Raw genomic sequence first — 24,452 nt, 5'->3', positions numbered from 1 at the left:
TTAAACGAGTGTCTTATTTCTCCAGAGCCGTTAAAAGCCACGTCGATGCAAAACAAAGGAAAACTGGTGTCGTGGACTTCACGGTACCGGTGACGTGCAGAGGCATGTGCCAAGTACAAAGCCAACTCTGTTGCTCTTTGTAAATCCATTGTGCAGACAGCGAATGGGGTTTGGGGGGGACGGGGGGGGGGCACGTTTTTCCATATTTCCATAGCTTGCAAATTCCACAGGGGGAAAGCAGAGCGTCAGCTTTATCTTGGCTCGTCCTCCTGTTGGTTTGTTTGCAGTGACAAGATTTGCGTGACTGTCTGTGACCGAGAGCGATGGCTTCACATCAAAGCAGAATACATCTCCTGCTCTCTAAATGTTATTTTCTAAATGGCTTGATTGCCTGTTTAAAGGAATAAAGTATCATACATGTGACTTTGCCTTGTTTCTTTTACTTGGGGAGGGGGGGGGGGGGTGAAAAGCCAATATAAACATAAAGTAGGAAAATAATCATGTTTCCACACAATGTATTTTCTAATGTCAGCCAGAATATATGGCGGTTTCAGAAAGAATTTGGCTTTGCCTGCGTAAACAAGCAATTGCATATTTCTTTTCGAGCCTGGTCCGTGTTTGGATGACTGCACTGTGGACTGAGCCAAGAGGGATGAACTAAAAATACATATTTTGACGTTTAGAGGTCATGAAACAAAACAGTATAATTATGAGCTCCAGACATGAGTTGGCATGTCTCCGATCAAGAGTCCACATTTACTCAACCTTTTTTTTTTCTTTTCTTATTTCATCGTATCAAATCATGTGAAAGTGTCACAGATGATTCTTCTAAGGCCTGTTTATAATATAAAGTAATCCCGTATCTTCATCCAAACTAAAGTCCCTAGCAGACGGGCTCCGGATCATAACTAAGCACTGAGAGGCTGAGGGTCCGTTCCCCGGGTGTACTGATCCTTCACATCATGGACCTGATCCTCCAACCACTGTGGATCACATGACTCCCAGCGTGCAGCTCTGCGCTGCTTTGATCTGCCACCGCAGCGGATTTGCATGGTCGAGCAATGAAGAGGCGAGAGAGAGGAGCGCTGGCAGGCTGCGGGAACCTGGACGGACTTTACACCAGCAGGAAGTAAAGGACTATTTCAAAACTCTCCCTCGTAACATATCGGCGGCTGTACGCGATGAAGGTTCCAGTTTTAGCTGATAGAACGGAATCTGTTTTACTCCGTAAATTAGAGAGCAATAAAAGTTATATGTCATCCATTAATTCAGGAGCGGGAAGCTCGAACAAAAGCCACGAGGGATCGATGAAAAATGTGTTCTGTGAAAGAGAACGACCTCCCCGCCGACGGGTCAGCCAAGATGGCCGACGCGTCCGCAGTTTATGGCCGTGCTCTATTGTGTGCGTACACACAGGCTCCATTCAGGCACAACACATGAACTGTGATCTGAAAAGCTTTAATTCTTGGCTGAAGTTCATGAACGGCCCGGACGAACCGCACGCCGTCCTCCCCGTCATAAAACCAACCGCGGCGGACGTCTCCTGCGCGACCTTTTTATGAAGCAGCCGTTCGTGTGCCGGCCCACATGTCAGACGACAAAGAGTCCGCATGAGCCAGAAACATGAAAAGTCTGTGTGGAAGTTTGGATACTTAAACGACGTGACAGGATGGAAATCAGTTTTACATGATGCTGCTTTATAAACTGCATCTCTGCTTCAGCCACGAGAGGAAACTAATCCTTCAGCACCAAGCAGAAGTTTATTCTGCACCGTAAGCGCTCCACTTCACATGTGGGAAACGTAAACCCCCACTTCTCCTGGACGGCCATGACCGAGACACCCACAGTAAATCACCACAGGCGCTGAAATCTCAGACTCTGGCGAGGAAATCGGCACTCTGGGAAAGGAATTTATTTTGATGCAATAACCCCTAAAATGACACCTGCAGTCTCAGCAGCCACTTTCACCGGCAACACCAGCTTCTCATCGCACTCCGCTTCAACCTTTATGGGATGAAGGACTCATGAGACTGAACATGACGAGAAGGCCACTCAGCAGCTCCCTTTCTTCAACACATGTACGACCAACCGCTGCCAGCTGAATAAAACTAACAGAAGTCGCCTGCTGACTACCGTGATGCAACGCTCCGGCAATTCTCTGAAAGTTGTGAAATATTACGGACGTATGCTGATGCTCCGTTTTATCGGTTAGCCATCTTCCTGGGAGTCAGATGGACTCCCTCCTCATCTCCGCGTTAAAGCGACGCACGGGAGCCGCCGTCAGACAGTTCGGCCTCCGGCTGCGAGCATCTCGGAGCGGCAGAAACAGGAACCACGTGGCTGAAGGACAACGGCAGCCCGGGGACGTCGGCAGACACCTTTAAAAGAACGGCAGCGGCTTTTATGAAGCCACAAACACAAAAGCGACGTCTAGCTAATGTCCTCCCACCGAGGGGGTCTCCTCATTAGGCAGCTTGAGCAGGAAAAGATCCCCAGAAAAACATCAGCATTTGCAATAATGTGCTCAGACTGCTGGCTTCAGGCTTCTGTCATGGCTGCCAGACCACATTTCCCATAACGCTCTTCTCTTTTGCTTTATGCCGCATGTCTGTGCCCCCAAGCTGGTATGTGCTCAGCGGAAAAACCTATTGTGTGTGTGTGTGTGTGTGTGTGTGTGTGTGTGTGTGTGTGTGTGTGTGTGTGTGTGTGTGTGTGTGTGTGTGTGTGTGTGTGTTGTAGAGCTAACGAGCGTGCAGACCTGTTGAACTGTGGTGGTGAGCTCCAGGCACAGCTGGATGATCTTGTTCTTGGTGGCTGTGAAGTCGCTGATCCCCGTCAGAGGCGTCCTGAAGCAGACAGAGAGAAACAGAGAGCTTTGGAAACGAGTGACGGGTTGTTGTGTGGGAGTTTGTTGTGTTGGAGTTTGTTGTGTTGGAGTTTGTGGTGTTGGGAGTTTGTTGTGTTGGAGTTTGTTGTGTGGGAGTTTGTTGTGTTGGAGTTTGTTGTGTTGGAGTTTGTGGTGTTGGAGTTTGTTGTGTTGGAGTTTGTGGTGTTGGAGTTTGTTGTGTTGGGAGTTTGTTGTGTTGGAGTTTGTTGTGTTGGAGTTTGTGGTGTTGGGAGTTTGTGGTGTTGGGAGTTTGTTGTGTTGGAGTTTGTTGTGTTGGGAGTTTGTTGTGTTGGAGTTTGTGGTGTTGGAGTTTGTTGTGTTGGAGTTTGTTGTGTTGGAGTTTGTGGTGTTGGGAGTTTGTGGTGTTGGGAGTTTGTGGTGTTGGAGTTTGTGGTGTTGGAGTTTGTTGTGTTGGAGTTTGTGGTGTTGGAGTTTGTGGTGTTGGAGTTTGTGGTGTTGGAGTTTGTGGTGTTGGAGTTTGTGGTGTTGGAGTTTGTTGTGTTGGAGTTTGTGGTGTTGGAGTTTGTTGTGTTGGAGTTTGTTGTGTTGGGAGTTTGTTGTGTTGGAGTTTGTTGTGTTGGAGTTTGTTGTGTTGGGAGTTTGTTGTGTGCAACTCCCCAAACCACCTGGCAGTCCTTAAAATATCCCCTTGTGGTCAATTATAAATATATTAGACAAAACAAAACAGAGCAGCAGTTCAGGTCGGGAGAATTCAAGCAAATGAAGGATTTGAACCTACGAGATAAACAAACTGGAGGGAAATTCAGAGATATGATGACAAACTTTTCTTCAGTGTTCAGGTGGATCCAGTTCTACCGTCCAAACGTCTGAGCTGCAGCACGTTGAGCGTTCACACTCACTGAAGTGGGTCAACCAGAACTAAAATAACAGATGTGGAAAGTCTGAACCAACAGACCAAAATCTGGTCCAACCCAAAGAGTTGGTTTTGGTCCGGATCAAACTGAACTGTTTGATTATTTTGCAGTTTGAAAACGTTTTCTGGATGTTGAGACTTTCAGACCAGTTGTTAAGATATTGTCTCCCATTAAACTGTAGAACAGTAAAAAGAAGGAGAAATGAGCAGCGATAGCACAGAGAGGAGGAGAGAAAGTATTTAATTGTAATTTGCAATCTGCTGTAAAAATTTTGATTTAAAAATATATTATCATTTGATATTAGTATTATTTTGACAGAATTTGTTTGATCAATTTACAGTATTAAACCATAATAACCTACAAACTGAAGTCCCATTTCTTTGATGAAACCTGTTTTCATGTCCCTCGGATGCTCATTCACAGAACGGACTGCTGCTCTCATCTCAGCATCACAAACACCATTTACTGCACATCATGACATCACTGCACCCACTTTATCCAAGAGAAGCTTAATCTCAGCCAGCTAACACTTAATCCTGGCAACCTGCTTAATATGCTCTGCTTTTATGGTGTAATGTGTTTTGGAGCAGGTCAACAGGAGAGTCCTCCACCAGCTCCTCTCAAACCTCAGCATCCACGTCTGTTCTGAAACGCTACGTCGTGTTGAGTTGACCTCCGGCGGCTGGTGTGACTGTGAAAACGTCTGTATCTGCTTGATCATCGTAAACACTTGAGGAATGATTTATTTTCTACATTTGGATTAAACATTGTAAGAACACAAACTCCTTCATGTGCTTGTGTGCAGCTAGTTTAGTCAGCGGTGTGACGGCCGTGTTCACACCTGTCCAGCCACGCCAGGAGGCTCTTCGCCGCGCCGATCAGCTCCACCACGGACGTGAGGAAGTCGTTGGGAGGCTTGCGTGAAGAGCTTCCCTCGTAGGCGGGGCTCTTCCTGCGGTCGGCCGTGGCCGTGTGCAGACTGTTGGTAGCAGCTCTCATCCTCACAACAAGGTTCTTCAGGTTGTCTGTCTCCACTCCATAGTTCTGGAACAGGAAATCAAAACATAACAGACAGAAAATCAGCACACGCATGACAATCAAACTCAAGATGAAAGGAGCCAACACCTGGGAGGTACTCCCCCCCCCCCCCCCTCCACCCCCACCTTCCCCCCCACAGGGAAACATGTTGTTTCCTGTATGAGGGCTGGCTGCAATCATTTCTTTGACAGATATGATTTAAGTGCTTGTGTCGGTGGGGACAGAACGGCCATGATCTCCCCATGTAGATCTTTCAATGGTTTCTAGTGGGCGGAGGGAGGGAGGGGGGGGGGGGGGGGTGCACGGGCGCTCACCTGATCTCTATCAAGTTTGCATTCTTGAGCCCGGGTTGTTTCCTGCCTTTGCGTTCCTGTAATTTACAGGTTATTCGCAGAAAGCAGCCGCGCTCAGCGTCTTCAGGGGTCAACAAGTACAGAACAAACCTGCCGTGAACTACCGCAGCGGACTGAGCACCAACAACATACTCACTTTGTGTCTCTGAAGGTAAAGTGTGTCTGAGAAAGGAGCTTGTTTTAAGGTGGTGCAGTGTTGTGACTGAAGGAGTAGATTGATGTGTTTGCTGTAGGTATGCAGAGGGAGGGCAGCCTGGCTCTCAGCCGGGTAAATATCAGCTTACAGGGTGTTGCATCGCTGCCAGCAATGCTGCTCCATGTGTGACGTGCCAGTAGCTAAATATGCTTTGCAAGAAGTAAAACAGCACGTGTTTGGCAACCAACAAAGGAGGTCTGCAAGTGGTTAGTGTCTCCCTTTATTCCGCTGCCTCTCCAACATGAGCTCAAAAAACACGCAGCTCCTTTCACTCATTTCAGTCCCAGAGGAAACACTGGAGTAATTGAACTAGACAAACAGTAGCTGAAGGCAGCTTCATTCATGCCACACTTGACATGAAATGAGTTGTTGAAAACATCATTAAAGAGACTCAAACATGATATATGGAAAAAGGGAAAGAATGCATGGGACAGTTTTCTCATTCAGTTATCTGCACAGTCAAAGTGGAACTTTAGCATAAAGGCAGCGCGATCGTTTTCCACATCAAACATCCCTCCTGGCTTTTTCATTAGCAGGCTAATCACACAGTCACAGCGGCTCTGACTGGCCCACAGATGTCCAGCGAGCTTTTGTCCCACACTGCCAGCTGAGCTAAAAACCACGTCGGAGCAAAATCTGTGGTTTCAATCAAATACAATCTTTCACTCTCACAACAAAATTTCAAGCCAAAATTTAACTTCTTTCAGTGTCTATTTTGGGGCACTGATTTAATCTAGAATCCAAATGGAAGGAGCTTTTTTTTTTTTTTTGTAAGCTGAAGCTGGGCTGTGTGAAGGATTGTATTCTAATAGAAGTGTCTTTGAGTGAAATAGAGAACGGTATAACAACACAGCGCTTCCCGTCTGAGCCACAGGCGTCATGATCCGACCTGACTATAAAAGATACAACGTCTGTGGCCGGGACGTGTGTGTGTGTGTGTGTGTGTGTGTGTGTGTGTGTGTGTGTGTGTGTGTGTGTGTGTGTGTGTGTGTGTGTGTGTGTGTGTGTGTGTGTGTGTGTGTGTGTGTGTGTGAGTGTGTGTGTGTTTAATGCTGGAATGTCCAGTTTAAAGTTGCGTGTTACATTATACCAAACAATAGTAAAACACATTTACAGCAGCACTGATGAGGCCAGCTGATATGTTTTATACTGTATGCTCAACGGCCTTAGGATACAGCTGTGTGAATATCATGAGGGCTGGTGGGCGGGTTACTGGGGTCTGAGAACAAATAAAGAAGTGTTGGGTTTCCTCACTGACTCTGCAGAAGACATTGAGGCTAAGGGAAGTCCAGTAAAATTGATTGAACTGTTCTGTCTTTGTCCCCAGACAGCAGTTTGGTCCTGATAGCTTTTGGATGGAAGAGCAGTATGAGTGTAAAGGTTTCCTGAGGGGGTGAGGGGCTGTATGTTAGATCATCAGTCATCGTGATTTAGGTCTGATTTAGGTCTGATTTAGGTGTGTGTGTGTGTGTGTGTGTGTGTGTGTGTGTGTGTGTGTGTGTGTGAGAGAGAGAGAAGTGAACGTGACTACATCAACAGGAAGTGCCTGACCTAACAGGAAATAAAAAGAAAGTGCAGGGAGAGTGTGAGAGAGTGGAGGAAGGGGTGGAGGGGTGGAGGTGGGGGTGGCCTGTGTTCCTGTCGGTAGCAATGACCTCGCCTCAGTTAAAGCTAATTGAATTGGGGCCTCACTTCCTCCCCGGGGACCTGAGGAAGGCCGAGGCCACAAACGGACAAAAAAACATTTATCTGCGCTGCTTCAATCAGAGGTGAAAAGCTGCCGAGTCCAGAATTCCTGCCTGAATGTCCCGAGGAAAAGAGAAAGAGGGGGACAGAACAATGTGCCAAATACTTTACTGTCACATTGCGTAGGAGTGTACGGTGCATACAAACAGACAGATATACCAACCAGCAGCATATAGTGGCGTGAAACATCAGAGGAAAGGTGCAAAAAGAGCAACACAACACATTTCACTGCAGGGATGCAAAAGGTTTTACGGGTGAACACAAATCTGAACCTCATTACAACGATAGTTAAAGATGTTCTGGTCCAATGGGTGTAACATGTGGCACAAATTCTATGATGAGTAAATCCATCAAAACCATAAATGTGCCAAGTGTTTCCATTCCAATGATTCCAGGTAGAAAATATGCTGTAACTGATAGAGGACAGATTGATTATCTTCCTTTTACTTTTTTTTTTTTTTTTATATATAAAAATGACACAGAGGGGAAATAAGAGTGTGCACTAATAGAAGAGATGAATGAAATGTGTTCAAGCAACAATTACAACTATAACAGACTGGATGGACTTCATCAGCAGAGTTCAGGGCTGCAGCTGCAAACTGCAGAACGTGCATCATAAGAGCTTAATTCATCACAATACAAAGAATCCAAGCAACAATAATGAGATTAAAGCTGAGTGAAGAGAAACACGCGTGAAAGCTTTACTCCTCCATGGCATGTGTGTGTGTGTGCTGAGATGGTGGAATAAAGAATTACATTTTTGGAGATAAAATGAGCTCATCTAAACCAATCTGAGCTCCAGCTTTCAGCTCAGCAGCAGTGATGAACATTCACGCTTCTTCAGGGTAAACGTAACCATGCTGCATGTGATTAATGCAAAGCATTTTTAAGAGAATGTCAAGACAGAAACGCTGACACTGATCAAAATGCAGGAACCACAATCTGGGACTTTTATGGCACAGGAAGTGATAAACTCCAAATCCATCCCATCTGCTGGAAAAAGCTGGATCTTTCTCAGTTGGAGCACGGAGGGTTTTCATCACTCTATTCGTGCCGGCACGTTGGAGGCAGAGACATTTTTGTTGGAAGTCCTTCAGGGATCTGTGATGATGGACAGCGGGTCAGCTGACTAGCAGGAGCCAAACATGGGACCTCGACATGAACCGAGAGAGATCAGGCCGGGTTGCAGCAGCAAAACTGAAACCAACTGTCTTTTCTGTCATTGCGTTTGAGACCAAAAAGCAAACATAGCTTCAGTATGTGTGTATTTCCTGCAAAGGGAGAGTGTGGAGAGAAAAGCTGGAGCTTCTTGTCCATCAAGCTCCTCACTCCTATTTAACCAGTATTAACTGCTGCTAATAATCTCCTGCAGCTTCAAACTGCTGAATAGAGCCTGAGGCCCCTCTGACCACATCTCTGCTCCGCTCTGAGTGACACTGCTGTTCCCCGACGTCCTCGGGCTGCCTCGTGTGTTGTGGTGCCTCCACACCCTGCTGAGCTATGTGGGAAATGATGAGCCTTTCTGCATCGCTGCTTCCTTTAGCTGCTGAACCAGAAACTACAAGCTGAGGCTTTAGTGAACACAGACACCGAGACCCACAGAGGAAAGGTCAACGACCGAGAGCCCAAAACCTTCCAGAATGTTCAGTCTATTCACTCAATGATGCTTTCAGCTGTATCTGCTGATACACGTGCAACCAACTACATCCAGATGTACTGACCAGAGCGCAGAGCAGATCGACGGCCTCCAGCACCAGTTCCTGGTGACCGATCCGGGCCACGCCGAGCTCCTCCAGGTCTTGATGTGTGATCTTCAGCAGCTGCTCCCCGCTGATCTTCTCCCGCTCAAAGTTGCTAATGTACTGCTGCAAGCTGTCGTCCAGACCTACACACACACACACACACACAGGAAAACACAAGGACTCATTAGACAAACCTGAAGTGTGTTGTTGTCATTCCTCAAAGCAGAAATATTGCAGTCAGGGGTTGGTCATGTTTACTAGCATGTGCTCTGAGTGTACATGTGTGTATGTGTGTGTGTGTGTGTGTGTGTGTGTGTGTGTGTGTGTGTGTGTGTGCAAAGATCAGATAAGGAACAGGTGGGACAGCAATCTGTACCAGATAAAAACCTATAAACAGAGAAACCGTTGAGACCTTTAAGTCTGTTGTGCTGGTTAAACAATGGATGGCTATATTTGTGTGTGTGTGTGTGTGTGTGTGTGTGTGTGTGTGTGTGTGTGTGTGTGTGTGTGTGTGTGTGTGTGTATAAGGGGGTGTCGCCTTGCTACTATTTGGAGCTCCAATAACAAATGAGTCGGACCATTACGTGACCAACTGCTGCCGTCACTGAACAAACAGGCAACGAGAATATAGTCGACTGCGCTGCAACAGGCTCTTCTGATACGGTGTAATGACTCATATATACTGTACGTTATGATAGGCAGACTCACAAATCATCCCCTCCATGCACATGCAACGTGTCCCTTTAGTGGACCATCAAGTAAGGTTGAGACAACAGAGGAGAAAATGAGCCTTTGTGCATGTTGTAAGTAAACGCTGTTTGTCTCCCCATCAAAGAGCGCACAGAGAGGGCAGCTGCAGCTCCACGATGGCCCGGCGCCCTCGCTCTGAAAGACCCGTCAGCTGCAAGACACCCCAACTCTTTCAGACCATACATACGCACACGCGTGCACGTGCACGCACATGCCATTCCTCAGTATGTGTTTTCAGTTTGACATTAAAGTTGCCAAAAGCTGCACTTTTTATCCACATGTAACATCAACAGGCGCCCAGATAAACTGAAGAGCATGAAGTTATGAGTGAAGACACACTGGGTGTGTTCCCATGGTAACTTAGTCATATCTTTTTAAATGGCACCTCATATTTTGCATTAAAAAGTATCCTGTTTTAAACTGCTGACCCAAAAACTACAAATAAGGACTTCGACCAGCTGTTATCTGGCTTTAAAAGGCCCTGAAAATGTAAGGTAGCATCGAAACTCAATTTATAAAACACTATTCTGGCAGAATCAATCCGTGAGAAAGTATACTATATGTGAGACCTCGAGTCATCTCCACTAAATCAAAAGGGAAAATCCATCATGACTTGTTCACCATTAGCCTCCACACAAGTCAAGTCTAGTTAGCCTCATTGCATTTTTCTCATTCCTCCGCATGCTAATTCTTCAACAAGACTTCAGAGAATTTCAAGCGGCCGGCGTACCGCAAAGGAATCCACTTCCAAATGTTAGAAAGGGACTGAGCACTGGCTGGGCAGGGCGCTTAATGCGATTAGAGGAAAACAAAGAGTCGGGATCAAAAGGGGACAGTTTCTCCTTCCTGCTGTGTTAAAAAGGCATTTCCTGTGGAACCGTCAGCACCGTCAGCACCGTCAGCACCGTCAGCACCGTCAGCACCGTCAGCAAGGGAAAGCTGTGGTTTAAGCTACAATAAGACCTGGTGATGAATGAAGGTTCTTTTCTTTTAAGCTGTTCTGCACTTTCATTCATTGGAATTAGTTTCCTCCTTCGTCTACCATATTCCTGATCGTAGAAGTCCGACTTCAGAGAGTTCAGAAATTCACTCCAAACTGATCAGCATTTGTTTGAAGTAGAACCGTTCTCAGTGTGTTCTCCTGAAAGAGAGAACGCTGGTCAGACCTGAGAATAGCGAATCCCAACAAATTCAGGGGTCTGAATAGGAACACATCACAGCAGTCGCTCCCTCTGGACTCAACCACTGACACCTGAATAAAAAGGGGTGTCCTTACAGTGGGCTTATAAAACTTTAATTGAGCTCCATCAATGGCCGCTCGGGTGTGTATGTGTGTGAAAATATCAATTTTCATTTGGGGCACCGAAACCAGTAAAAGAGATAGAGTGTCACGTTATTGTGAATTGAGTGGAGGGGAGGGGTTGGTTGGGGGGGGGGGGGGGGGGGCTGTGTGAATGCTTTTCAAAAGCCTGCACAGGATGAAACGCTTTGGAGTTTTATTGCCTCTGTGAACCACTTGGCAAATGTCCTCAAACTAGAGTGAGTGGGTGTGATGGTGAGCGGCGGCAGACACACACCAACAACACACACCAACAACACACACCAACAACACCAACAACACACACCAACAACACCAACAACACACACCAACAACATCAACAACACACACCAACAACACACACCAACAACACCAACAACACACACCAACAACACACACCAACAACACCAACAACACACACCAACAACATCAACAACACACACCAACAACACCAACAACACACACCAACAACATCAACAACACACACCAACAACATCAACAACACACACCAACAACACACACCAACAACACTAACCAACAACACACACCAACAACACCAACAACACTAACCAACAACACCAACACCAACCAACAACAACAACACCAACACCAACTAACAACACACATCAACAACAACAACACACATCAACAACACACATCAACTAACACCAACAACACACATCAACAACAACACATCAACAACACCAACAACACACATCAACAACACCAACAGCACACATCAACAATACCAACAACACACACCAACACCAACAACACACATCAACAACACCAACAACACCAACCAATAACACCAACAACACCAACTGCACCGCCGACAGGACGAACATTTATTACCCACATAATTCCAATTTGATTGCAAATTTACTGAACACAAACTGCACTGTAATGTCAATGTTAGTGATAAATTCAGATTTTACACATGCAAACCAACAAAGAGTTAATTTGCAACATGAGTTACACTTGAGTTAGTAGTTTATTTCATGAATTTAGGTGGTTAGTTCAAATATCTTAAAAACAGAAGTTAACTAATAAACACTCAGAAGCAGCACAATCCAACAGATGTACTGTATTATTTTAATAAAGGATAATAAATCCAACTGAAAAAAACAAAAGTTTGACAAGTGATTCATGTTTCGATCCCTTATGAACACAAATCATTCTCTGGTTCCATCGTCTCAAATGGGAGAAACGGGAAGCTGTGTTATCTCGTTCTGAGCAGTGGAAATTACTTCATGGATGTAGAATATCTTTTAAGGGGACCAAGTTTAAAAAAGGTTCTTCCATGTATGTGGAAGAAGTCTGTGATCAATACCAGCGTGTAGAAGGTGATTGGCATGTGTCAGCGTGTCTCTACGTCTGTTCCCTTTACTACCACCCACCTTCACAAGCTCAGTAAACAGTGACTGTGTGCTGAGCAGGTTATCAACACAATCGTTTCAGTGTACGTATTAATAAACATGCTCAAAACAGGCTTTTTTTCTGGACAGCTGGACAAGCAAGAACCGGACAGTCTGGACCGCACGGATGGAAGTCGACCCGGTTGGAGACCTTTGGGCTCTGCAGCCAACACACACACACACACACACACACACACACACACACACACACACACACACACACACACACACACATAAAAACAGCAAACTCGGTTTAAAGGACCTAGTGAGCCTGCTCACGCCTGACGTGATGTGTCCTGGCTGATCCCATCACATGCAGACGGCACTTCACACCTGGAACGCCTCCATTCACGTCTGGAGTGACGCCTCAGATCGGATCTCACTTCGCTGCTCTTTATGCAAACACGTTCAGAAATGGAGGTAGACGAGTCGAAGCAACAACCGTGTAACAAAATGAGCCGTCGCTGCTCAATGGAGCCTCATTTTAATGCACCATCTATTAGAAATGTATGAAGTCTGAAAAGGAAACACGATAATATAAAATAAAAGAAGAGCAAGAAGAGATCTTAACGTCTGAAAACTGTTTAGTGGAGAAAAAACACCCAAAACTACCGAAGCTGCTGTAACGTGACAGTAACACAGAAACACCAACACAGGAACGTAGCTGCAGGAGCTTAATTCAACCTTTCTAATGCTCATTCAGAGTCGAAGTAGCTGCTCCTTGCATGTGGCCCACGATGCATTCACGTACACGGCTAAAGGAACATGCTCACATGCTTCCAAGACCAACTTTAAAAGAGCAGATCGGATCTCGATGCATCCTTCATACTTCTGTACTTTTAACTGACCACCTGTGATCCGATCAGGACGGATGTTAATGCCAAATGTGAACAACTTCTGTGCGAGGAAAATCACATTCAAGATAAAGAAACGTGTTTGAACAGGATATCTTCCTTAAGTTCAGTGTTCTGCCACACAGAGAAATGTTGACTACTTCTGATCAACAATGCCTTAAATGCAGCTTTGGCTTGCCAACTTTTCGTTCTCAGGGGTTTGATTACACGACCAAAAGAGCTTTTTCCCTCCTACAGAAAGAAGCAAACAAGCTCCCTGCCCCATCGTCCAACCCTCCCTGCTCCTGGTGGGAGCTGCTGCCACCCTGTAACTCTCACAAACACACACACAAACCAATATCCCCGCTGGGATGGCCAGTGGGAAAGCTGCTGGGTGTAGAATAGCAAAGCCACTGTAACTCCACTGTCTTTATTTGTCAGGCCGGCCTCTGAACCTGTGGGGAACGGTCAGGAATTTGACTCATTGTTCTCCACTGAGCAGCCCCATTGTGGGAACTCGCAGCACTCGGGCACAATGGTCTCCGGCTGAACCAGGCTGTGCTGTAATTAAAAAGAAAGAAAAAGCTCCCCTCGGCTACTGCTAAGCTATCCTCTAATGCATGACTTCACAGGACAACAACAAAGCCTGTACACACTGGGAACAGGACTTACACAAGGATGCTCCACATCTCTACTGCGCCTGCTGTGTTCTCGTCTGTGGACAAACTCTTAACTTGTAGTTCAGGGGAAAAAAATAACATCTGGTTTTACAGTATGTGAATGAGGTGAAGTTATTGGCACTTGTTTCTTGGATAATGAAACTGCTCAGGGGAAAAATTTGATTACAAATTATGTTAGGTGACTTCTGAAAATGTTCTTGCAGCCCTGGAAACATGCAGGCTACTTCATTTTTCAACAATATCCATCTGACTGTCTATGAGCCATGTTTTAATCTTATCATCTGCTTCCTCCAGCAAACAAAGAGTGTTTCACTTCGTGTGTCCTAATCTTAAACAGACAAGTACAAAACGGCAGCAACACGTCCCAAGTGGGCTTCCTAAGTGAGAAAAAGCAGCTGAGGCTTGTCCCTCCACAGGAAGACAAAGGCAGCTCTGTCTCTCACAGGGAGATGGACGATGACTGATGAGAGAGCAGGGGGTCAAAGGTCGTGGGGCTGTCTGGTGCCAGCCCTTAGGTTCAGTTAAGCCTCACCTCCAGCATCACACATCCCCAGTCACATGGCTGGTACCATGTCACATTTCTGAATCTGAATGCGTTTGGGGAGGGGGGGAGGGGGGAGGGGGCAGCTCAGTTAATATTGATTGGAACAAGGAGAGGGGTCAAGTCTGGAGGCCACGCAGGTCCGAGCAGAGGAAGTTGTAGAAGGTATTTTGCTCCATGATGACTGGTCACCAGCATATCAGGAGGAAAAACAGATAAAGCAGGAAAGATTGTAGAAAAGCAGAGAAGCAGACGGCTGCAGGAACACCAGAAGCATCAACACAAACAGCTGTTGTTCACAGGGGTGAAAAAAAGCATCTGAAAAACGGGTCGACTGAGTCACTGAGTTTGCACATGAAACAATCTTTTTCTTTTCAGACTTTCTCCACATACAGTAGCAGTGAACATGTACCTCACTGCTACTCACTTTTAGTATAGTATTGACATCAATAAGTTATTGTTGTGGTTTTAAGTGTCAAAAAACATTTTAATATACTGTTATAGCTGCAGTAAATGTACCAATTAACTGCAGCTGATTTGTATCCAGATATTTGATTTATTTATGGGCACATCAGCACACGACTATTCTAGATTAGGGTTATAAACCATCATGTGAAACCACTGCTTTCCTTGAAAAAAAGACATGAGCCACGACCGGTAATAGTTTGTGCAGGTAAGTGTGGGGGTTGAAGCAATAAGCTCGAAGGCCAACATAAATACGCTTCACTGTCCAGCCAGTTGGTCGCCTGTCCGCTGCAGCTCGTTACCAGCAGCATAAACACCCGCGAACGAAAGCAACGGAGACCTCAAAAATGTCTCCGGCTTCACCTCCTCTCTCCCTCGTCACATTCCTGCCTCGACACCCGCCACAACATTTAGTCTTTCCTGCCCTCCGATGTTCATGTTGTTGCGGTTTGACAAGTATCCCAAGATAGTCACAGCCTTAGTGTCTAGAAAGGGCCGAATACAATAGAGAACGCTTCAGTGTTTTCCAGTTTGAATCAAAATAGAGTAGAAAAGAAATGTGGACTCTGTGTGGCCTGAGAGTCGCGGCTGAAGACACGATACATCAGAGACAGCGCTGTTTGTTTTTGTGTCAACAGGACATAAAAAAACACTCACTTTGTTACGACCTATACATCACTGGCCTGGGAGAAAACTATAATTAAAGACTGTTGTGCTTTGCAGGGAGCCAGAGATGGAGGGAAAGAGGCAAAAAACAGGGGAAGAGAGAGACAAGGAAAAAAATAAAAACTCTTTAAAAAGGTGACATCTTCCTTAAACTCGAGTTTGAAATCAAATCCCCTGAGATACAAACAGGTCATAGGAAAAAACAGGGAACTCAGTTTAGTACTTTCCCATCACATGTATGGTGTATGATCAAGGGTGGCCCTGCACGCTGATTACAGACCGATTTACCAGCTCCATAATAGCTGCCTATGGAAACCACAATAAAGATGAAGAAGGTTTGGGGGAGGAAACGAGGCCCACTCAGTCAGGCTGCCGTGGGAATAGTGAGCTGGACGTCCTGCTACCATCACGTGGGCATATTTTCTCTCAAAGCCAAATTTAACTTTGCATCTATTGTGCTACTTTATTGTATGACAATGTTTTATTGGACTTCTATGAAACAGACAGCTATGACCGACAGAAACGAGGCTTTAATTAAACTAAAGATAGCTCCGTGCTGAGGTGGCTCGTGTGGTCGGGTGTCGAGCTACTTTCCTAATGTGGATCCCTGTAAGCATCTTTGCATAAGAACCTGCTAATTGCCATAAAGCTCCAAGAGGGCAAATCCCCCCTCAAATCTTGTTACAAAGCCTGGCTGAAAAAGTAGGAAGAAAAGACTCTGCTGTCAAGCCAAGCAGCGGATTTACTCGATCAGAACCGACAGCGGGTCCATCTCTGGCCGTGATGCAGCAGCGCTGCCTCTGCCAGCCGGGTCGGTCCGCACGCAAATCTGAGCCTGCTTCTTACCCCAGATAAACCCCGCAGGAGCGTTTTGCTGTGGCAGCGCAAAGTGCCAGTGGGGGTCACCCCCTCAGCCACAATGGCTGTCAACAAGAACTAACTGGGGCTGTAAATAAAATTAAGGTTGCTATAGTGACAGGGGAAGTGGGGATAGTGGTGCGAGGTTCAGGGCACGCTGGGAGGAGGCTGTGTGAGACAGAGATGGAGACCACAAACTGAACATTTATAGCTGGCTTGTGTTCAGGTCAGGGTCGGAGACAGAGGTCGAGCAGGCCGAGAGCTTCCAGTCCATCCTGTAGAGGTCGGATAAAAATGGGAAAAACACACACGAGCACAAACTCACAGGAGAAGAATAAATACAAGCCCAGAAGTCACCGTCTTTCCCCAAAAAAATTCATAACAACTCATATTCTCTTAATAAGACAGAAAGGAGCCGTTGAATGAATTATGCAATAGAAAACATGGCCGGCCAGCCTCCAGCTGATCCTGTTCTCCCTGCTGCACCGCATGAGACGAGTCATCTTCAATGAAAGTTAGCTGTGATTGACAGCGTGTCCACAGGACAGGACACCTCTGACCTACACACACACTGCATGTTTTTACTCCACTGAACTGGTGCCGTCGGCGTCTCTACATTTTGTTTTATTGAGAGAATCTTTGTAAACACACATGCGTGTAATCTCTCTCACCACAAAAACACACTCCGCCCACTTGCAGGTGAGGTTTGTTTGTAGTCCTACGGTCACCTGTTGTGGATCCACGTCACAGCCGGGACACATTAAGAAAGGAACAGTTGTGTTCCTATGAATGCTAAATGTGCTATTGACTGGAAACAGCTTTAATAGGACACACAGACAGAGATGGAGGGCAGGTGACAGCGTTTCCCAGGTGTTTGCACCGACGGAAACAAAAGGAAAGATCAACAGACTCGTGATTGTTTCTTCAGGTCCAGAATTCTGTCAAAGAGGAGCCACCACTCCCTGTTCAACAAATGCAAAACCCCCGTTCACATTCACTGCTATTTGTACAACATATTAAATTCATATCCAGAGAACAAAAAAAAGTGTTGTTTGAAAGTTGCAGTGGTATTCTTCCTTTTCGAACTATGTCATGACTCAGTTAAGTTCCAGCCCGACAAAAAAAACAAAAAAAACAAGCAGCAGATGATTTGAGGTTAAATTCCAGTATGATGAAGCACAGCAGAGCAGCTCTGTGTTTTTTGTGGCAGACAGATATTCTAATAAGTAACCTGAGAGCTTCATGCTCTGGAAGTTGGGTGAGAAGAAGGAAAGAAGCAAAACAAATGTCTGTCTTGAAGTTAACAGGTGTGATGGGAAAGTCCAGGAGAAATCATCTCCAGGTATTTATGACCCAACCGCTCTGAGCTGGTGGGATTTCCTGATAACTCACTCTCTGACTTTCAGTCATAACCAAATAAAAACAGAAGCTCGGCACAATGTCCTCCTACCAGCTTCATGATATTTCCATATTATAATGTCTGCTGTAGACCTGCATGAAAAACCACATACAAACAACCACATGTTGGGCTTCCCTGTAGTCTTCCAGGTGTTTCCTAGTTTCCTGTTTAAGACAAACACTGTGTACATGACGAGATGCAGGCAGCGGGCTTCAGGGCTCCTCAAAGCACCATCAATGCTTGGAAAACACAAACTGGTCTGCCTTGTCTATTAGCACTCTCTAATGCAACCAGTGAAGAAGAGTCGGCGGGCTCAAAGACAACAATAAGTATGGAGACCTATTAACAGGCTGCACGGTGTAATCATCTAATACCAACACCATGAAAATATAAACACAATGGGACGCAAACTGGAAGCAAGCCAATTATCCTAAAGTTTAACCAGGAGACTGTGTCTCTGCAGGGATGGCGATACTGAACCGAGAGAACAGCGATGCAGGAATTCAGTCGTCTCTGTGGAGGAGAGAAAATGTGGACGAGTCTGGACTTGTACTGAACAAGCTCTGATCTGGCACCGGCCCAAGTGCCCCGCTAAACCCAAAAGTGGGTAACAGTTCATAAACCTACAGCTCACTTCATAATCATAATGACATTACACTCCATTATGGTGTAAGCAGGCCGCAGGGTGGAAGAGCTTTGTGTGCATTTGGTCGACGAGGGGGACAATCAACCTTCAGCATTTTAAATCCGTTAAAAGCAACCGGTGGCCCCGAATGCAGCGGAGGACATGCGTGACCTGTTCTGTCTGCTCGGTCACGGAGCTGCTGGTTCGGTAGAAAGAACAACAGTCGCCTCATTCCTCTCATGTTCTGTGGGTATTTGAGCATAAATGCATCAACAGGGCTTTGATAGTAAAACCAACGCAGCCCTGCGCCCCCTTTTCCCTCCGCGGTGTGCAACCAGTGTGCAACACAGATCAGGAGGCAGAATTCTGAGCCTTTGATATGTTGAAGAACTTTAATCACATGACTGAAAGTGTGACACTTAAGGCTCCATCATGACCTGCTAACAGAGCAGCGAGTGAGGCAGGCACTTCGCCTTGCACGGGGGGGGGGGGGGGGGGGGGGGGGGGGGGGGGGGGGGGGGGGGGGGTCAATCGGCATGTGACCTGCATTTACACTCACCTCAGGTTGGAGCTTTTATTCCCATGACTGAAGCATGGCACTTCCCGAGCCAATGCTCTGGGGCAGACTGGGGCCAAACGGCTTGCAGGTCCTACTAAGCTGAGATCATCTGGGAGATTTGCAATGCACATTTTAGATTTGAATGAAAAGCAAACTGGTCCAGCTGGGTTGGCTGGGTGACACTCGGCCTGCACTGACAACAACTGTTAGATATACATGCAAATGCAAACTGATAGTGGTTTTCATGATAAGAAATATTCAGCCGTGTAAAGTGCTGTACACATTATAGATGATTACTGCATGCTGTCCAAAATCAAAGTCACAGGTGGAAAGCAACTTTTAACCTGTGAGAAAAACCTGAATACTGAATAAAGCACCAACTCTTGTTTTGTCTTTGTCTCTTGAACACTAGATTAGAAACAGACACATTAACAACTGATGTTTTCTCTAGAAGTGTCCATGTGTTGGAGCTCCTGAGGGAAGAAGGCTGGGACGCCCGGCCGTGTGAGAAACAGGCCGCCGAGTGTCCAACAGCAACCAAACCACAGCAGGCCTTTTCAGCCAGCTCTCCCCGGGGGGGAGGGAAGGGGGGGTCCTCTTACAGCACTTCCCCTGGAACCTAAAGGCTGTTTTCTATGGAGAAGTAACATGGTTATCTGCCCATCAATGGAACACAACAGGTCATTTTTTTAAAGCTGGATGACTGGAAACAAAGACAAAGAACTGAGTTTAAACTTTGAGTTAAGAGTGACTTCAATTTGAATAAATCTCTTCAGGTTTCCACTGTGCTTAAAGAATATTTTAGAAAGCTTTGACAGCTGTTCTCCTGATGTATATACATCTATCCTCTAAAAACAGATGAATGATCCAAACATAGACGTCCACGTCGTCTGATAGAACCGGACTAAAAGAAGTGGATGCCTTCACAACGCTGAGGTGTGCACAACGTCTGTTCACACTCCGGTTTAGGAAGTCTCTGTTTTAGCCAGATAAGGATCATCAGCCATCATTGCCCACACCTCGCTGTCTATCTAATTATCTGTAGATAAAGCTGATGCAGATGCCTATCAGTGAACTCACTCAGACACAGCTGTGATGTTTCCAGGCTCATGCTTGGTCAAAGACAAAAGCACATCCAGCGCATGTTTCTCACCTCTCTGACAAACTAATTGTCTTCTTGGCATCTTGGTGCTACTTGAAAGGCGTGATGCAGACACTCCCACATGTCATCAAACACCCCTCCCTCCCCCATCCCCTCCCCTACCCTCCTGCACAGGGTTCAACATGTTCAACGTGCATCTGATCACAGACCAGACCTCTGATCGGGGAAACAACACCCACATCTGCATCTATTATTCTACGTGTAGATATGTGGCATGTAGATCTGTTTGGTCTGAGAGGGTTAGCTGGACGACTAAGTCAGCAGCATGACCTCTTACTCAAAATAAACCCGTCATCAAATTCCACATGCCTAATCTATTTCCGGATACAAGGATCTGAAATATGATTGGCGTCTATACAAGTATAGAAAATACTGGAGGACATCCAGCGTGTGCAGAACGGACATCCAGTCCAGCAGCAGTCCTACAGGTGACCCGTCTGGGACACCTTCTTAAGACATGGCAGTCTTTGTCCCGGCAAACACGAGGTGGACAAGTGGGGAGTGAAGACAGGAAGTGCATTTGGTGAATCAGAAACTATTCAGCTGCGTTGGAGCTGAACATTTCCAGCCAGTCTCAGCTGAAGCTCTGCCGTTGGATCCAGGACCGTATTTGGATCATAACTGAAGCAATAGGATTTCAACTTTGGACTTGGCGAACGTGGGTCTTCTGGTCACTGCATCAATGAAACTGGTCACTCAAATTCAACCCCAATGGAATTTCTAAAACACTACAACATACTGAAAAAGGTATTTCCTGAAACTATAGTGTGCCATTAGGAAAGTGCATGTTTGGCCCAGGGTAGGCAGTCCGACACGTGACATATGACCTGTCAATCACACGACACCACAGGCCCAGCTGGAACAGCCGAGCTTGTGATGAAGGAAATGCACCTCACGGCATCTTGACACAATAAAATGCCCTTTCACTGGCAGTAAACACCCAGCAACCAGCGCTTGATCTCCTCCAACAATGCCAGTGATTAACAACTGCCGAATACACACGAGGAGTCCGAGTCCTCCTGAGGAAAACAACCCGAGGCCAATAAGAGCGAAGGTCCACATGCAGCTCGTCCTGACACTTTGATCTTACTTCTGTCACACGACACCTCTGCAAACACTCGTGTTGTCATTGTGCGACTGGTCACCAGGAGGCCGTGACCTTGAGCTCAGCTTCCGTAGGAACGGATTACACCATCGGCGGTTCATGCCATGTTGAGGCTGGAACCTGTGGATGACTCCTGGGCCTCTTCTAGCTTCATGTCCTTTAGACGTTGGAGCACGAGCTGGCCTCGGTAGAGCGAGTTGACGGTTCTCCAACCTCGTGTTGTGAAGGTGAAGGAAGGATCTGTGACCTGCGAGTGAACGAGCAGAGCTGCGTGCTTTATTTGTTGTGTGTCTCTGACTGCTTAAAGGAACTTTGAGCTCGTCATTGTAATTGTAATTACAAAGTAATTGTAGTCTGCACACCGACAACACCTCTAACAAAAGCAAATGGCTGTTTAGCCGCGCCAGACCACAATGAGGGAAGCAAGATTTCAGAGATGGCTCTGAAAGCATCGCTCACTTTGCTAAATCTCAAGTATATATGTGATTAAGTCTAAACATGACAACAGTGACAAGACAACCTAGTATTTACCCAGAACTCATAATTTGGTATGAAATGTCCAATGGACGTGGAGCCCGTCTCCAGCCTCCTCTGCTCAGACACCAGGCTCATGAGAGAGGCGCGAGGTCGGCTGCTTTTCACTTGGTTCTTCATTTCTACTGTGTTTGCAGGACTCAGTGGTTGGGACCTATAGACTACTGCTGAGTCAGCTTTTCAGGAGACCTGTATGGACAACTAATCCTGCATCCATGGAAGCCCTGGCCGGGCTCTTTTCACTGAACACATGGAAACTAACCCCCCCCACAATCCCCTTTAACTCCCCACTATACAGAAGTATTTGCAAGCGCTCCTAAATCAGCAGGTAATTTGAGACAACACTGTTATAGTTCCAAAACAAAAGGAAAGAATTTCGGCTTGAGTTACAAAAGATGAGATCAAAATTATAAATCACAAGATTTGTTTGGGGAAATTTCTAAAATGTCCTTCAGAGTAAAGTAAAGACAAACAGGCGAATAAACAGGTCCGGGCTGGTTCTGCTGGAGGAGATACTGTACACAAACTTCACTGTTTCTATGTTTGCAATGGAATCACTGCGACGGTTTCAACCAATGCTTCACATACCATTTGGCCTTCCTCATGAGACATACCAGACACAGGAAGTCAGGTCCAAAGAATAATGCTGTCACCAGCAGAGCAAGCATTCCTCTCAGCGCCTGTTTTTATGAAGTGTCAAATCCAAAGTATAAAATGACTTCTACCAATTTAAATACTTTGGATTTCCGCTGAGGGAGCAAGTTGGCTGAGACAGCGATTTCAAAACTGAAGGAAGAATGATATACATTAGTACTATTTCAAAAATGGTGAAGTGAGAGCGAGTTCACAGTCATTCTTTACTAGTTACACCACAAAACTGGTTTCTGATGAGAGACCCCGAGGCATGGTACTGACGTCACAACTTCTGACAGAAATAAATGTGACATAAATGTGCTTTACTTCGTTTTACTTCGTGTGGCATCAAAATCAATACACTCATACCAAGTATGGTACTTTATTTTATACATGAATAAATGCTCATGTCGGTCTGTCTGAATGACTGAAGTGAGATGGACAGACTACAAAACTTTTATTAGATAAAACAGTAGCAGACAATGTTTTCTTTTGGGGAATAATTTACATCTAAAACAAGGTAATAAATGACATTATATGGTATAGCAAAAAAAAAAAAAAAAAAAAAAAAAATCGCCATAACATTGAGCTGCGACGTCGCCTCCAGTGTGATATTATGGGATGGTGGTGATCCCCTCTCTAAATCCAGTGTCATGTTGAAGTGAGATGAACTAAAGCACTGAGCGAAGCACATTAGTGACTCCAGTGTTGTCATGAGCAGCAGGTTTCTTCTCTGAAAAGCGGATTATGGAGTGAAATGTTGTCGGATAGTTCACAGATGGAGGTGAGAGTTGCACCTTCGTGCAGGTATGTTGTCACACAGGAGCAGTTTCTACGAAACCATCAGATAACGTCGATGTCGCTCCTCACAACATGGAAATGAACATTGAAACTCACCTTTCATCCAGTCCACAACTTGTTTCGGCGTCCACTTGGTTATCGGCTCCATGTCTTCTTCAACACTCGAGATCAGAGGCCGAAATGCGGCGACGCTTTGACGGAAATTAATGAAGTATTTTCTGTCCCATTCTTTCCGACAGCTCGGTGCTTTCCTCCGGTTGGTGTTCACTCACCGAGCAACTCCACTGAAATCCCCCTCAGCTCCTCACGCCTGAGTCTGGGATTAATGATGCCTTCAGGAACCGCCGGCTATACTCGGAAAAAGTCGCATTTGTTCTCCAATTTCCGAACCACCGACCTCCTAAAACGCCTGTTTTTACTCAGACACTGATAAACTGAAAGAAGATCACAGTTTAGGATATTTACATTGTGTTTGGATGATGTCTTCTTTCACAACAGATAGCCTACTTTCACGATGGTTCAAGCTTATCAAAATAAAATTGAATGCCATGACAAACTTCCCTCACATCAAGTCTTGTTCGATTAATTCCGTAACAGCCAACTCTATAACTATCTCTGACCAAAACTACTAACACCGAACAGTTTATGGTATTTTACGACGTCAGGACACAGAGTTTGGAATTTACGGAGAGCACCTGAATGCAACGCGTGATGTGGGCAGTTTCCGTGAGTTTCACCGCCCTCATTTAAAAGTGGAGGCGTGTGTATCACGCAGCGTTTCCCACTTTACAGTTTTTATTGTTGCTCCTGAGAAATCAATTACACAGAAGCACACAGATTAGTGTCTGTCATTACAATTTAAATGTTGGGTCACAGTTAAATATCAGTGCTTCATATTGGTCTTATTTATCTGTATTCACGGATCATATCTCAACTAATGTCTTCACTGGTATTGTGATAGTAGCTAAATTTGTGTCGTGAGGAAAAACAACAGAAGAAGCTTCATGTGAGACTCGTTGTTTCCATGAAACTGGATGTGACTCTCCACTGCTCTCTGTTGGTAACTGCAGCTGCAAGTCTCCACACACACGTGCTCACAAGTGTTTTATATCAACTACACTATAATGAAACTGGATATAATAAGTCTCACAGCTGTCTCAATTCACAACCACCCAATATAAACAGTTTAAGACTGTTATATACATTTTTTGTTTGTTTGTTTGTTTTTTCCCTGTGACAATATGTTGTGTATAAGCAGTTCATGCAAG

General features: G+C 45.6%; 1 protein-coding gene across 2 annotated transcripts in view; it reads right to left on the bottom strand.

The window, feature by feature from the left end:
* Window positions 1-23,463, bottom strand: part of LOC138199732 (connector enhancer of kinase suppressor of ras 3-like) — a 44,151-nt gene extending 20,688 nt beyond the window's left edge. For both annotated transcript variants that reach the window (XM_069151887.1, XM_069151888.1), the window contains exons 1-4: window positions 23,281-23,463; window positions 8,817-8,980; window positions 4,604-4,806; window positions 2,759-2,846 (exon numbers count right to left, since the gene is read on the bottom strand). In XM_069151887.1, the coding sequence (XP_069007988.1) occupies window positions 2,759-2,846; window positions 4,604-4,806; window positions 8,817-8,980; window positions 23,281-23,332 (507 nt within the window). In that variant the 5' untranslated portion in view covers window positions 23,333-23,463. The remainder of the gene's footprint in view (window positions 1-2,758; window positions 2,847-4,603; window positions 4,807-8,816; window positions 8,981-23,280) is intronic.
* Between the last annotated feature and the right edge of the window lie 989 nt (window positions 23,464-24,452).

The sequence above is a fragment of the Embiotoca jacksoni genome, unplaced genomic scaffold (genome assembly GCF_022577435.1).
Source record: "Embiotoca jacksoni isolate LCO1_2020_lvr unplaced genomic scaffold, fEmbJac1.0.p SCAF_18, whole genome shotgun sequence".
NCBI classification, from domain to species: Eukaryota; Metazoa; Chordata; class Actinopteri; family Embiotocidae; genus Embiotoca; species Embiotoca jacksoni.
This window is presented reverse-complemented; position numbering and strand designations above follow the sequence as displayed.